Below are 13,780 nucleotides of genomic sequence, written 5' to 3' on the forward strand. Positions count from 1 at the left end.
TGGGATCGTTGCTGCAGATGGTGAGTTGATTACAGGGACTGGTTGCTAAAGACTGGGTCAGTTTTATTTTTACATATGGTCTTGTCATTGTCTGTTTGCATATTCAGTCTCTCAAAGAGAAGAAAAAGAATGGAGAAAAGAAGGAGAGAGGGAGGGAGGATGAGAGGGAAGAGGGAGGGTAAGAGAGGGAGAGAAATCACTGGTATTCAACTCCTCGATTGAAATCCTGGAAATGAAGTAACATTTCACAGGTCACTGAGGGAAAAGGACAGCAGCTCAGCCCAAAGCCCATTCAACAATGAGGATGATGGAAAGATATTTGTGAATTTGCACAGATTCACAAATATGTTACCCATGCACAGCCTCTGAGGGATCACTTAAGAGTCAGCACTAACAACAAAACGATCAGAACAGAGACCTCGTGTCAAGACAGGGAAGATGAAGAGAAGGGGAATTTGTGATGAATAATTTAGTCTGAATTTATATAGTAATGTAAGTGAATAATGACAATGAAACTGGGAATTATAGCCCAAGTGTTAACTTAAGGATTCTTAAAATAGAAGAGACATACTGCAAGGGAAAAGCAAATACTTAGTGAAATGGAACAAAGTACCAACCTATCTCAGAGAAAGCAAGGAATTAGATAAGGGTGGAGGGGGCAGATGTCAATATATTCTCAAGGTCTCAACTAGAAGTGGAGGATGTGTAAGTAAAAATATTCTATAAGTCTCATTTACTGAGGTATGATAGAGGCAGCGGGGGATTAAAGTATCCAGAAACGAGGAAAGGGCCGAAACTTGTCCTCACATATTGTTAAAGAAAAAATGATAGTGAATGTCAGAAAAGGGAAGGTGATCACCAGTTAAACTGAAAAGAAGATGAGCCTTAATACACTTTTCACACTAGTTAAACTGAAAAGAAAATGATACAGGACATGACAGAAAAATACAAGAAATAGAAACACCCAGAATGAGTGGGAGAACTCAGGTAAGAATTAGAAATAAAAACATCATTTTAGGAACGAAGACTCAACTAGATGGAAACGAGGAGTAAATAAAAGTGTCAGATAATGCCTTAAGAGAAATAGAATGAAAAGAAAATTAAATAAAAAATGTGAAAGAAGAAATAAAAAGATTTTGAGGGAAGATAACTAATATTAAGATAAAGAAGATCTAACATAAAGACAATAGTAGTTTCTGAGGAAAGAAACCAAAGGAATGGAGCAAGAACAAAACTTATAATTAAAGATGTTATTGAAAAAATTGAAACTATCTATTGAAAGGTATATTCTATACCTAAGAATACTGACTCAGAATGACCAACACCAGCACATGGTCTATTAAAATTACTTGACGTTAAAGAGAAAAAAATTGGGGGGGGCATCCAGGCAAAAGACGAGGTGACCTATAAGGAAAAGAAAATTAAACTCTCATATTTCTCAGCAATGCTTTAGGTCATAAGAAAATGGAGCACCATACTTCAGATTCTCAAGAAAAGCGAATCAAGGATCATTATATCTAACAAAACTGATTTTCAAACATAAAAGGCACAGGATGTTTCCAACACTCAAGAACATTCAAAATTATGTTTTCCAGGAGTCCTTCCTGGGAAACCTATTAAAGAACTAGCTTTAGCCAACTAAAATGACTAAGAGGTCACAATATAAGAGCTGATGGTGAGCATTAAATGTGTACTACTTACAGAACAAGACTAAATGATTAGGAGGAAGAGAGTATAGTTTGTCACAGCTGTATGTGCTCGCAATACAGATACAGAACAGAGGAAATGGGAGAGCAGTAGTAGTAAAATGTTGAATTCTTCAGGAATCACATCGGGGATGGTAGTATTAGTATTATTATTACTGCTATTCTGAAGTTGTGTGTACAATGTAGAATGAATGAAATGAATAATTTTGGAATATTCTGCTTCTATAATCTCCTATGCACTTGTGAACCAGGATTCTGGATGTGGAAGTAAGGAGATACAGATTTAATACAGAAGAGGTTAAGTAAAATCATCTATGTTGGAATCTGAAATATCAAAATGAACTCATGACTTATTTTATCCTTAAAATATGTATATATTTCCTAGTCCTGTCCTATGAAAAGGTCCCAAAATGACCAAGACAGTAGCAGTGAACATCGCTAGCACGCAGATTGTTATCTGTAAATATCATTCCTAAAAGGAACTAAAGGAACAAGGGCTTCTTGGAGAAACAGTTGATTCTGGGTCTAGGCTAGGAAACACACAAGATGACTCCAGAATAATTCTGTCACACAGCACTAGCAACACGTGGAATAAATGTAGACTACGGATTGGTGCTCAGAAGCCCCAGAATACATGCAATCACTTATGCCCTTTTTTTAATTCTAAGGCAAGGCATATTTGACCTGGGCACATGGGACACAGAGTGGAAAATGCACCAGGAAAAGGACCCCAGGATGACTTCCTCTCATATTTGTAGGGAAATTGTGAGGGGTTAGAGGCCAGCTTTTATATCTGATTATATAAAAGTGGGAGTTTGCTGGCCAGGGAAATGGCTTTAATAGGCAAGAGTCTAGGGAGAAGAACTCATCTAGCGGTGTGGATATCTAAGCTAGAGCAGTGCTACCCAAACTTTAATGTGCAAGAATTACTAAATGGATTTTGATAATATGACAGTTTTGACTCAGTAAGTAGGGGCTGGGACCTAAGGTTCTGCACAGTAAAACAGAATTAGGATTTCTTAATTCAAACAAGCCTAGCTAACTTCTTGCTGCTAAGCAACTGAAAAGAGAGAATCAGTTTCCAGTACCATGCCTGTTTCCACCCTGCTGTAAGTAAAACCTAAAAATATGTAGATTCTCTTAGAAATTGGGCAGGATTACCCCTGAGCAGTCTGGAAAAGGGAGGCCTCGTCCTGTCAAAAAGTTTAGTCAAATCGCTGATTACAATAACCAGGAAGGCAGACAACTTCCCCACCTAGCTTGTAGCTCTACTGGAGGTATATGGAAAGAGACAGTTTGTGTGTTTGGCTGCTTCTTTTTGCTTTCAGCAAGGTATTACAAATAAAGCTCAAAGTCAGGGTGAAAAGCAAATAGAACATGTGGTAATTCTTGGGCTTCACTAAGTTGAAAAAGCCAATGGCTTATGTACCCCTAAATAGCAGAAGAGAAGATTTGCCTGGAGATTAAGAGCTTTTGACAAACACAAACGGGCAAAAGAACAACAGAAAACAAAGACAAACAAAGCAAAAATCAAATTAATAGAGTTCCCTTCTCGCTTAAGCCTATTGTTTCAGATAACCTCAAGACTGCCGTCATTAAAAAGAAGATGTTAAGAAAGGCTTGAGTGTGGAAGCCAGGAAATAGGCCACATTTAACAACTATTTCTAGAAACAACTGTAGGCGTGGTTACTGGAACCTGAAACTGTCTGGAAGCAGTCAGTTTACTGAATATTCAATGAAATTACATTAAAAAAAAAAAAACCCACCCAAATAAAACTGAAAAACCTGGCCTACAAAAGCTCTCAATCCAAGTCCAAAAGCATTCCTCCAAAGAGGGAATACTCTCTAACATCCAGTTAACTTGTATTCCTAGGGCAAAACTGGGACCCAGAGTACAACGGACAATGGGGATCCTCTCAAAGAGCAGAACGAGGGTCTAACCAAAAGAACTTACACCCTGTAAGGGTAGTGGGTACTCCTAATTCTTCCCCGGGATCCCACCTTTGCTATGGAGAAGTAATTGCTATAGGTCTCACATTCTACTTTTGAGTTTTAACTGTGGTTATCCTATTCCTGTCCCACAGTTGTTTTGTATTATGTGTATGGGCACGAGGCAGATAATTTGTTTTACAGTGTATGACTCTGGGCCATGAAAAGACATATCCCAATTTGATGGAGAGATTTGTGAATCATCAGACATCCCGCTTTTTTGAGTTGGTATAGAAACTGAATAGGGAACTGATCTCTCTGCTTTAGGGGTAAGAGTGTTCTACTCTAAGAAGGATACACACAGGTATTTAGGTGATCAGAGGGACAGATTGTAGTAGAGACTACTGACTGACCCTTTAAACCCATCCTTTTATTTTTCTTAGGCAAAGGGCTGCCCAACTGGAAACCAAATCTCCAGGCTCACTGTTGCTAAGCCAGGTCATGTGCCTAAGTTCTTGTCGCGGATTGGTATCAGAATTGATGTAGGCACGGAATCCGGGGATGTACTGTATGGTGACTAACACAATATAATAAAAAAATCATTAAAAAAAAAAAAAGAATTGATGTAGGCAATCTCCACATTACTTTCTTAAAGAATTTCCTTGTCCTAGTCTTCTTTCCTTTCCCCTTCCCAATAGAGGGAACATTTTAACACATACCATGAGGGCAAAATTCAAGTTTGACATGCTTTGTAGGCAAGGCTGTAGAAAATGGCACTCCTACATAGTTGGTAGGAAGTTCTTTATGCAGCACTGGTTGACTGATTAGAAACAATTTAAGTGTCCCACTGTAAAGATTAAATACACTATGACCATCCCTTTATTATATGCAATACTCTCCAGTTCAAAAAAAATGAGGTTAGGGTGCCTGGGTGGCTCAGCCCTTAAGCGTCTGCCTTCAGCTCAGGTCATGATCCCAGGGTCCTGGAATGGAGCCTGGCATCGGGCTCCCTGCTCAGTGGGAAGCCTGCTTTTCCCTCTCACACTCCCCTTGCTTGTGTTCCCTCTCTCGCTGTCTCTGTCAAATAAATAAATAAAATCTTAAAAAAAAAAAAATGAGGAGGAAGCTCTCTGGATATACATGGCAAGATCTCCAAAAAAAGTGAAGAAAATCAAGGGGAATAATGATACGTTGTGTTATCTTCTGTGAAAGCAAGAAAGGATAACAATTTACATTTATGTGAAGAAAGAAGTTCTATAAGGATACATGAGTAATGAATACAATTACATATAAAGGTAGGTGACCATATAATTTATCATCCGTATGGAAGTTTCTAGAGTGAAAGGGAGTGTTATTAAAAATCACTCCAGGACAACAGACGGAAAATGGCACCGTCCTGGACAAACTGGGATGCATGATCAACCTATATAAGGGGTACCAATTTAGGGGAGAAATATGTACATTTTTATTGCATTTTACAATAGTACCAGTCTGTGGTGAACTGAACATAAAAAACAATTCGTTTTTTAACACAAGCAGTTTAAGGGTTGTCTTAAAGAATGAGGAACAACAGTAAATCACGTGAAACACGGAACTTAATTAATGACGCGATAATTTCGGGTACCCGGCACTTACTGGAGTTGCACAAGCAACACACGCCTTGGACTTCATCCGCCAATCCTAAGTGGGAGCGCGCGAGCCTGAGCCTGTGGGAGAATCCTGGGCGGGCCTCGGACGTGAGTGGAGCTTCGCGTCACTCAACTCTGGGGACGGGCTTCGCGCAGAGTCTCACACCCGGCGCTCTGGCCCTCACAGTCGCTACTCTATGGCATCTCGGGTTCCCTCTAGCTGCAGTCTGGAGGACTACACTCGTTTTCTTTTCGGCTGCGCGAAGTCCGGCAGCCTCTGCTGAGCTGGAAGAAAGATGGCGGCAGCCGTGCGGCAGGATTTGGCCCAGCTCATGAATTCGAGCGGCTCTCATAAAGATCTGGCGGGCAAGTGAGTATTTCCCAGGGGCCTGGGAGGTCAGGAGGTAAGCAATAGACCTGTTCTTGGGTTGACGGCGGCTTTGGGATGTGATACGGCCTGACAACCAAGGGGGCGGGCCTGAGGTCGTTTGTAGACGCGAAAATTGGGAGCAGCAGAATCCCGGTGGGGATCTTGCGGAGGGAACCCTTGGGGGCATCAGACCTGGGGTGACTGTCAACTTGTTCAATCTTTGATAGCATCCTTACCCGTTTCTTAAGATTCTGGAAGCATGGTCTGAGGGACGACTGCTCCCACGGCCTTCTTTCCATCGCTGGCTGGCCTCTCACACCGAATTCTGGTCTCTCTTTGGGCTCCCCCCCCCTTTTTTTTTGATTGAGGGAAATGTGTATTTTTTGATTGACCCCGATGCAGAGTTTTCTGGGAGATGGCTTCTCGAGGCAGACGGGGGTGAGGAGGTATGGCTGCTATCTTGTCGTTCAGAACCACCCGGACCATCTTCTGTGAGTCCTTGTGTTTTGGGTTCTCTCTCCGCGCCACCAACTCTGAAGAGGGGCACATAAGCGGAACGCCCTCACAACGTGAGTCAGGAAGTCTAGATTAGTGATGTTTGCAGGAATCTGAATTGTTTAGGAATTTTGTGGAATTTATGTTGAAGGCTTACATCCACTCCACGTTAAAATTTGTGACATGTCCCTGTCATGCAAGCAATTACAATAGTGTTAATCGTAGGTAGGTAGGTAGGAGGTAGATAAAGAACTGTCCTTTTTCTCTTTGTAGATTATACAGCACTCTTCTTTTTTTTTTTTTTAAAGATTTTATTTATTTATTTGACAGAGATAGAGACAGCCAGCGAGAGAGGGAACACAAGCAGGGGGAGTGGGAGAAGGAGAAGCAGGCTCATAGTGGAGGAGCCTGATGTGGGGCTCGATCCCAGGACCCCGGGATCACGCCCTGAGCCGAAGGCAGACGCTTAACTGCTGTGCCACCCAGGCGCCCCAGCACTCTTCTTTTGTAATGAACTTGCATTCTGTTTAAAGTATGCGTCTCAAGTTGATGGTAATATTTACATCCTGACAGCTGAGATCATATTGATCTATGTAAATGGGATACACCTGCTCTAACCTGGCCATTGAAACCTTGACTGTGTTTTATGTAAACTCTGTTATCTTTTCTCTGGTGGCAAATGTAATCTAGTTTTATCAGTGGGAAATCTAGCTGTGTATCATGGGTTTAGCTACTATGTACTGCAGTTTCCTTCTCATGAAAATGGGGATAATAGGACTTATTCTTGTCTGAGGACAAAATGAGTGTGTATACACACTTATATCACATATGTCACTTAGAAGAGTACCTGACACTTAGTGCCACAAAATTGTCTTTGTTACTATTATTACTATAAAGCAGTTAGTATATACATATATTGACTTATTCCATGGGTTGTAAATAAGGTGAATGTGTCTTCATGGTTTAAGCCTTTCTGCGTGTAATTTTTAGATTTGGATGAAAGTAAAATGAGCATGTATTTTTCCCCATGTTCAGCTTATATTTCCCCCCATGCTTTGCTTTCTTTTTTGTTTTGTTGAAGAAAATGAAGTACATTCTTTATCAGAAGAGATACAGTTTTTCAAATATTCGCAAAATTCTGAAATTTAAGCTGAGAATTTACTTCCTCAGCTGTAAATCGCAGGTAAATATTAGTACCAGTCTTATAGGGTACTTTAGTTACATATTATTATGTAACAAACCAAAAACTTAGTAGTATAAAACAACTATTATTTTTCAGGATTCTTTGGGTTGATTGGACTGTTTTGCTGATCTAATCCAGGCTTACTCATGCAGGTGCAGAGTTAGCTGGCAGTCCAGTTGGGGCTGGTGGAGCTAAAACGGACTCACATGTACATCAGGCTGTTAGATGAGTCTGTCTCTCCACATGGTCTCTCATTCAGCAGTTCCTTATAGGGCCATGGGAGTGTTCCAAAAGGGTGAGAGTGTGGAAGCTGCCACACCTAAGGCTAGCCTTGGAAATCTCATCATGTCAATTCTCTAAAATAGGTCAAAGTAAATCACAAGACCAGCCCCGATTCAAGGGGAGGAAAAATGGAGTCTACCTCTTTATGGGAGGAATGACCCAAGTTACGTTAGAAAGGGGCATGGACAGATGGGGGCATGATTCATCAGAGGCCATTACTGTAACAGTCTATCACGTGAGATTGTTGTGCTTGATAACTGATAGCCAGTGCTTTCTGAGGAAAGTCTTGGCCTTGCCTGCAGGTACGTATCTGGTCCTATGTCGACAAGAATGTGTTGGGATGTTTATTTTCATAACAAAACAGTTCTGCCAGCTACGTGTCTATGAGGAAAACACTCTTGAAAGGTATCAGTAGTTGTAGGATTTATGTTAGGAGTTGAGTGACAAAGCAGTCTGTATTAAGGGATAGAGTAAATTCGTTTCTAAAATATTGATACTGGGTGTTTCCAGCAATTAGCAGAATATTTATAACAGAGCAGTCTTTTAATAAGTGTTAGTTCAATCAGTGAATAGCTAGAAAGGTGCAGAGCTTATGTTTGAACCCAGGTTTGTGTACTCTATAAAGCTTATTATTTTTTTTAAAGATTTTATTTATTTATTTGACAGAGAGAGAGACAGCCAGCGAGAGAGGGAACACAAGCAGGGGGAGTGAGAGAGGAAGAAGCAGGCTCCCAGCGGAGCAGGGAGCCCGATGCGGGGCTGGATCCCAGGATCCTGGGATCACGCCCTGGGCTGAAGGCAGACGCTTAACAACTGAGCCACCCAGGCACCCCTAGGCCCCTATAAAGCTTTTTAAAAATCTGCCTATATGCTTTTCTTGCCCAAACTTCAATTAGAAATGCATTCTCATGGGGCGCCTGGGTGGCACAGCGGTTAAGCGTCTGCCTTCGGCTCAGGGCGTGATCCCGGCATTCTGGGATTGAGCCCCACATCAGGCTCCTCCGCTATGAGCCTGCTTCTTCCTCTCCCACTCCCCCTGCTTGTGTTCCCTCTCTCGCTGGCTGTCTCTATCTCTGTGGAATAAATAAATAAAATCTTAAAAAAAAAATGCATTCTCGTAACTATGAATTAGCACAACAGTCTAAAGTTGACGTAAGAAATTGGCCATATGAGATGCATTTTTGCAAATTTTATAAACTACTTTTGTATATATTATGCATTATGATCATTATCTCATACAAAGCTTTAGAAGAGAGGAGAGCCTTGAAGAGGAACCATTTGAATAGGTAGCTGTTACGATAGCCTGTCTTAATTACTTGGCTAAAATGTGCTCAGTTCTTTGAAACTCAGTTGAGATGTTATTTCTTCCAAAAAGCCTTTTCTGAACAGCCACCAACACAAACTCTTAACTACCCACACACACAGGACCTGGTTTGTTGCTCTTATGCGTGATGGCAGATTATATTTACCTCTACCATAGAACTTAAGTGTTTTAATTGTCTGTTTACTTGTCTGCCTTTCCAAGTAGAATGCGATCTCTTTGAGGGCGAGTATGATGTTATGGATTATAGGTCTTTGTTGAGTTAATCCTATAGAAATAGGACCTTTTTTCCGCCCCTTCCCACTTCTCTATATAGAAGGTACCCAGAAGAGGATAGCAGGCCTTTGGAGTCTAAACATTTCATTTTACAAGAAGCTGTTAGTGTAGAGAAAAGAGAGTAATGGGAGACCTGTTAGCTGTCTTTGACTATTAATTAGAAGGGCTGTTTTGCAGGGGCGTCTTGGTGGCTGTTGATTAAGTGCCTGCCTTTGGCTCAGGTCATGATCTCAGGGTCCTGGTATCGAGCCCTGCATCAGGCTCCCTGCTCAGTGGAGGAGTCTGCTTCACCCTCTCCTGCTCCCCCTGCTCGCACGCTGTCTCTCTCTTTCTCTAAGAAATAAATAAAATCTCAAAAAAAAAGAAAGAAAGAAAGAAAGGCTGTTTTGCAGAAAAGAAAATAACTCCTCTGCCTTACAGAGATGGACTTTGGATTAGAACTTTCTAATAATAGAATGGAATAGAACTGTCAAAAAAGGGAGGACACATACACACCAGGGGATAAGACTATACAATCTCAAGGGCCCCTTGTAACTGAGATTCTCTGGTTCTCTGTTATTCCCACACACAACAGTTTTAGTGGTTCCCATCTCAAGAGTGAAGTTCCCTAACATCTGGTGTTTACCCTGTGCCAAGCACATCTTTATTTACATTTTTTAATCCTTAATGAGTAACATTTACATTATATATGAGAAAACTGAAGTACAGAGGTGAAATACCTCGCTTGAGGTCGCATAGCTAGTGGCAAGGCCATAGTACAACCTATCTGCTTGTCTCATAGCCCTTAACTCTAAACACATCTACCTTTTGGCTTTAAACTATCTTCCCCAAACTAGACTACATTTCAGATAGTGATTTTTTTTTTTTTTTTTTTTTGGCCTAGAATACCTATCTTCCTCCACTCTTTCCCACTTAACACTGCACTGAAATATTTAGAATGCTTGAAGATCATCCTCATTTAGGAAATTATTTCTTTTTTTTTTTAATTTTAAATTTTAATTGAAATTTGCTGAGAGATCAGTTGTTAATCTTACTGAGATTCTCTTACATATTAACAGTCACCTTTTTAAAAAAATTTTTTTATTCAAATTCTATCTAGTTAACATATAGTGTATTATTAGTTTCGGGTAGAATTCAGTGATTCATCAGTTGCATGTAACACCCTATGCTCATGCCATCAAGTGCCCTCCTTACTGCCCATCACCCAGTTACCCCATCCTCCCACCCACCACCCCTCCAGCAACCCTCAGTTTGTTTCTTATAGTTAAGAGTCTCTTATGGTTTGCCTCCTTCTCTGTTTTTATCTTATTTTTCCTTCCCTTCCCCTAGGTTCATCCGCTTTGTTTCTTAAATTCCACATATGAGTGAAATCATGATATTTGTCTTTCTCTGACTGACTTATTTCACTTCGCAGAGTACACTCGAGTTCCATACATGTGGTTGCAAATGGCAAGATTGTATTCTTTTTGACAACTGGGTAATATTTCATTTGCGTGTGGGGGGTGTGTGGATGTGTGTGTACACACACCACATCTTCTTTATCCATTCATCTGTCGATGGACATCTGGGTTCTTTCCATAGTTTGGCTATTGTAGACATTGCTGCTGTAAACATTGGGGTGCGTGTACTCTTGTTGAGTCGTAGGGTAGTTCTATTTCTGACTTTTTGAGGAACCTCCATATTGTTTTCCAAATTGGCTACACCAGTTTGCTTTCCCACCAGCAGTGTGAGACAGTTCCCCTTTCTCTGCAACTTTGCCAACATGTGTTGTTTCCTGAATGGTTAGTTTTAGCCATTCTGACCCGTGTGAAGTGGTATTTCATTGTGGTTTTGAGTTGTAAGGAAATTATTTCTCTTTCCTGAATATTATTGTGTTTAGTTTTCTGAAATTTTTGTGATTCGTCTATGTGGATTTGTTTATTTCTCTGTCAGTTGGCCTTTGCTATGAAATAAACCACTCTAAAACTGAGTGGATTAAAACAACAATCATTTACTTTGCTTATAATTTTGGTGGTTGACTGGGCCCAGCTGGATGGTTCTCTGTTCTGCATGGTCTGGGTTCCACATGTGTCTCCTACATGTGTCTGTAGTCAGCTGCAGGTCAGGTAGGCACCGCTGCATTGCTGTGTTGGCAGGGGCAGTGGAGGTGACTGGGCTACATATTTCATTATCCAGTAGGTTAGTCTGATCTTCTTCTTGTGGCCACAGCAGGGTTCCAAGAGAAAAAGACACATACAAGACCTCTTGAGGTCTGTCTAGATTCGGAGCAGGCACTTCACTTCTATCAAATTCTATTAATCAAAACAAGCCCAGATCAAAGGGTGGGAAAAGAAACTCTACCTCTTGATGTGAAAAGCTACAAAGTCACAGTGCAAGGGGCATATATACAGAAGGTGAAAGATTGTGGTTTTTCATTTTGTTTTATTTTTGTTTGTCAATACCCCTCTGCATTATCCTGGTTGTGCTTCACTGCATTTTTTGAATCAGATATATTAGATTCTTTCATGGTCCTGGGATGTTTCAGCCATGTATTGTCAAATGTAGCTTGTGTCCCCTTCTGTTTTCTTCTCTAGGACTCCAGTGAAACCCGTTAGGCCCTCTTACTGTGACCTCTATGTCTTTTACCCTGTCTTCTCTACTTATCTTTGCAATGCTGTATGTCTCTTACCCTGTCTTCTCTACTTACCTTTGCCATGCTTTATTCTGGATAGGTTTTTCTGTCCTGCCTCCTAGTTTATCAGTTTTTCAGACGTGTTTAATCTACTGTTAAGAACTTCATTGAGTAAGCTTGGATATAGTATTTTTTAGTTCTGTAGCTTTTGGTGGTTCTTTTTTCTTTTCTTTTTTTTTTTTTAATATATTTTTTAAAAAATTTATTTTACATAGGCTACACGCCTGACGTGGAGCTTGAACTGATGACCCTGAGATGGAGAGTCACATGCTCTGCTGACTGAGCTAGCCAGGTGCCCCGGTGGTTCTTTCTTCAAATGACACTTTTTATGGTTCTCAGTTTCTTGCTGAAACTTTGAAGCCTGAGTTTATCTCTGTAAACATGGTAAACAGTAATTGTACTACAGTCTTTCTGATAGTCTCCAGTATCTGGAGTCCCTGCTTGTTGCTATTGTCTGTTGCTTTTGTTGATTCTTGCTCATATTGTCATATGACTGGTAATCTTTGTTGGTCAAGTTATTTAAAAATATACTTTTGAAACATTTGGAGGCTTAGGATATAACCTTTCATGGAGGGTTTTCATTTCCTTCTGCCAGTCACTTGAGGGTGATAGCTGTCTAGGATCAAGGCTTCAGAATTTTTTGGTTTACCTAGATGATCCTTAGAATAGAAATTGTAATCTTATTTCAAAAGTGGTAGTGTTTCCTCTTTTGGCAAGCACAGATCTCAGATTCCTTTTCTTTTAGCTCTGTAGTTGGCCAAAAATTACAACTTGCCTCTCAATGTTTCTAGTAGGTTGGCAGAATGCCCCAAGGCAGAGCCCACCAGAAGTCTCACTCTGCTTCCCAGTTGTCTTTTCACAGTCAGCAAATGCTTTCAGGCAGAAGCTCTTTGTACTCTTATCCTTTCCTGTTTTTTCTTTCTTGTTAGGATTTTATGCTATTAATTTTTTTTTGCATTTCTTTCAGCTTTTTATGTTTTTATTTTGAGGTAGAGTTGGTCTAGTCATCTAATTCATCATTACCATAGGTGAAAGACCTACTAATACATACCTAATTTACTCATTTTGATTCTAAATAGTGACTGTGATACATTTTCATGTACATATGTTCTATTTACCTTCAGATTTAAGTGCCAAGAAGTCAGGAATCAACATAGTGAACTTTAGTTCATAGACATAAATGGATGCTCAGTAAACATTTGTTGATGATGATAAATGGGTAGGGCAGATGTAAGCACCTTAATTAAATGTATTTTCCTCCATATTTTTTTTTTCAAGTAGGCTCCATGTCCGATGTGGAGCCCAGCGCGGGGCTTGAACTCACAAACCTGAGATCAAGATCTGAGCTGAAACCAAAAGTTGGATGTGTAACCGACTGAGTCACCCAGGCGCCCACCTCCATAATATTTTTTAAGGAAAATGTATTTGGTATTTGTCGTGTTCTCCACAAGTCACTTTTTCATTTTTTCTATTGAGTGCTCAGTAAAAAGATGTTTTATCCATGGAGTCTTCTCTAGCTAATCTAACCCCTTTTGGTTTTACTCTCTTCTGAATTAAAATATTACCTCTTTATTTTTCATCTCTCTCTTTTTTAATTTTGTTTTTACTTTCTATTAAAATATAAGATATGTGTGGGTTTATATACACCTATATATTTTAAAGTACATTGCATTGAGTACATTACTTTTAAGAGTAGAGCCCAGTATGTGTTCTCACATACATAGATATGGAACAACTATCCAGATCAAGCTGGGGAATATTTCCAGCATTCCCAGAGGTTCCCTCATTCCCAGTCACTACCCCCAAATATAACCATTATTCTACTTCTGTCCCTGTAAATTGGGTTTGCCTATTCTTGAAATGCACAGAAACAGAACCATTCAGTGTACATTCTTTTGTGTCTGTCCTTTTTCACTCAA

The 13,780-nt window shown here is 40.2% G+C and overlaps 2 protein-coding genes across 7 annotated transcripts in view; one reads left to right on the plus strand and one right to left on the minus strand.

Moving 5' to 3' along the window:
- LIN54 (lin-54 DREAM MuvB core complex component) overlaps positions 1–5,356 on the minus strand; it is an 81,124-nt gene extending 75,768 nt beyond the window's left edge. For 2 of the 4 annotated variants that reach the window (XM_048212016.2, XM_057309706.1), the window contains exon 1: positions 5,271–5,356. The gene's annotated coding sequence lies outside the window, so the exon portion shown is untranslated. The remainder of the gene's footprint in view (positions 1–5,270) is intronic. The other 2 variants (XM_026509841.4, XM_044388129.3) reach the window with 2 other exon arrangements.
- A 114-nt stretch (positions 5,357–5,470) lies between these two features.
- Positions 5,471–13,780, plus strand: part of COPS4 (COP9 signalosome subunit 4) — a 36,119-nt gene continuing 27,809 nt past the window's right edge. Inside the window, exons 1-2 of one of the 3 annotated variants that reach the window (XM_026509847.4) lie at positions 5,556–5,633; positions 6,036–6,202. Coding sequence is in view for 2 of the 3 variants with exons in the window: in XM_026509845.4 (XP_026365630.1) it covers positions 5,560–5,633 (74 nt within the window). In the remaining variant the exon portion in view is untranslated. Of the gene's footprint in view, positions 5,634–6,035; positions 6,203–13,780 lie in introns of all 3 variants that reach the window. The other 2 variants (XM_026509845.4, XM_026509848.4) reach the window with 2 other exon arrangements.

Source organism: Ursus arctos, unplaced genomic scaffold (assembly GCF_023065955.2).
Source record: "Ursus arctos isolate Adak ecotype North America unplaced genomic scaffold, UrsArc2.0 scaffold_9, whole genome shotgun sequence".
Classification (NCBI taxonomy): Eukaryota; Metazoa; Chordata; class Mammalia; order Carnivora; family Ursidae; genus Ursus; species Ursus arctos.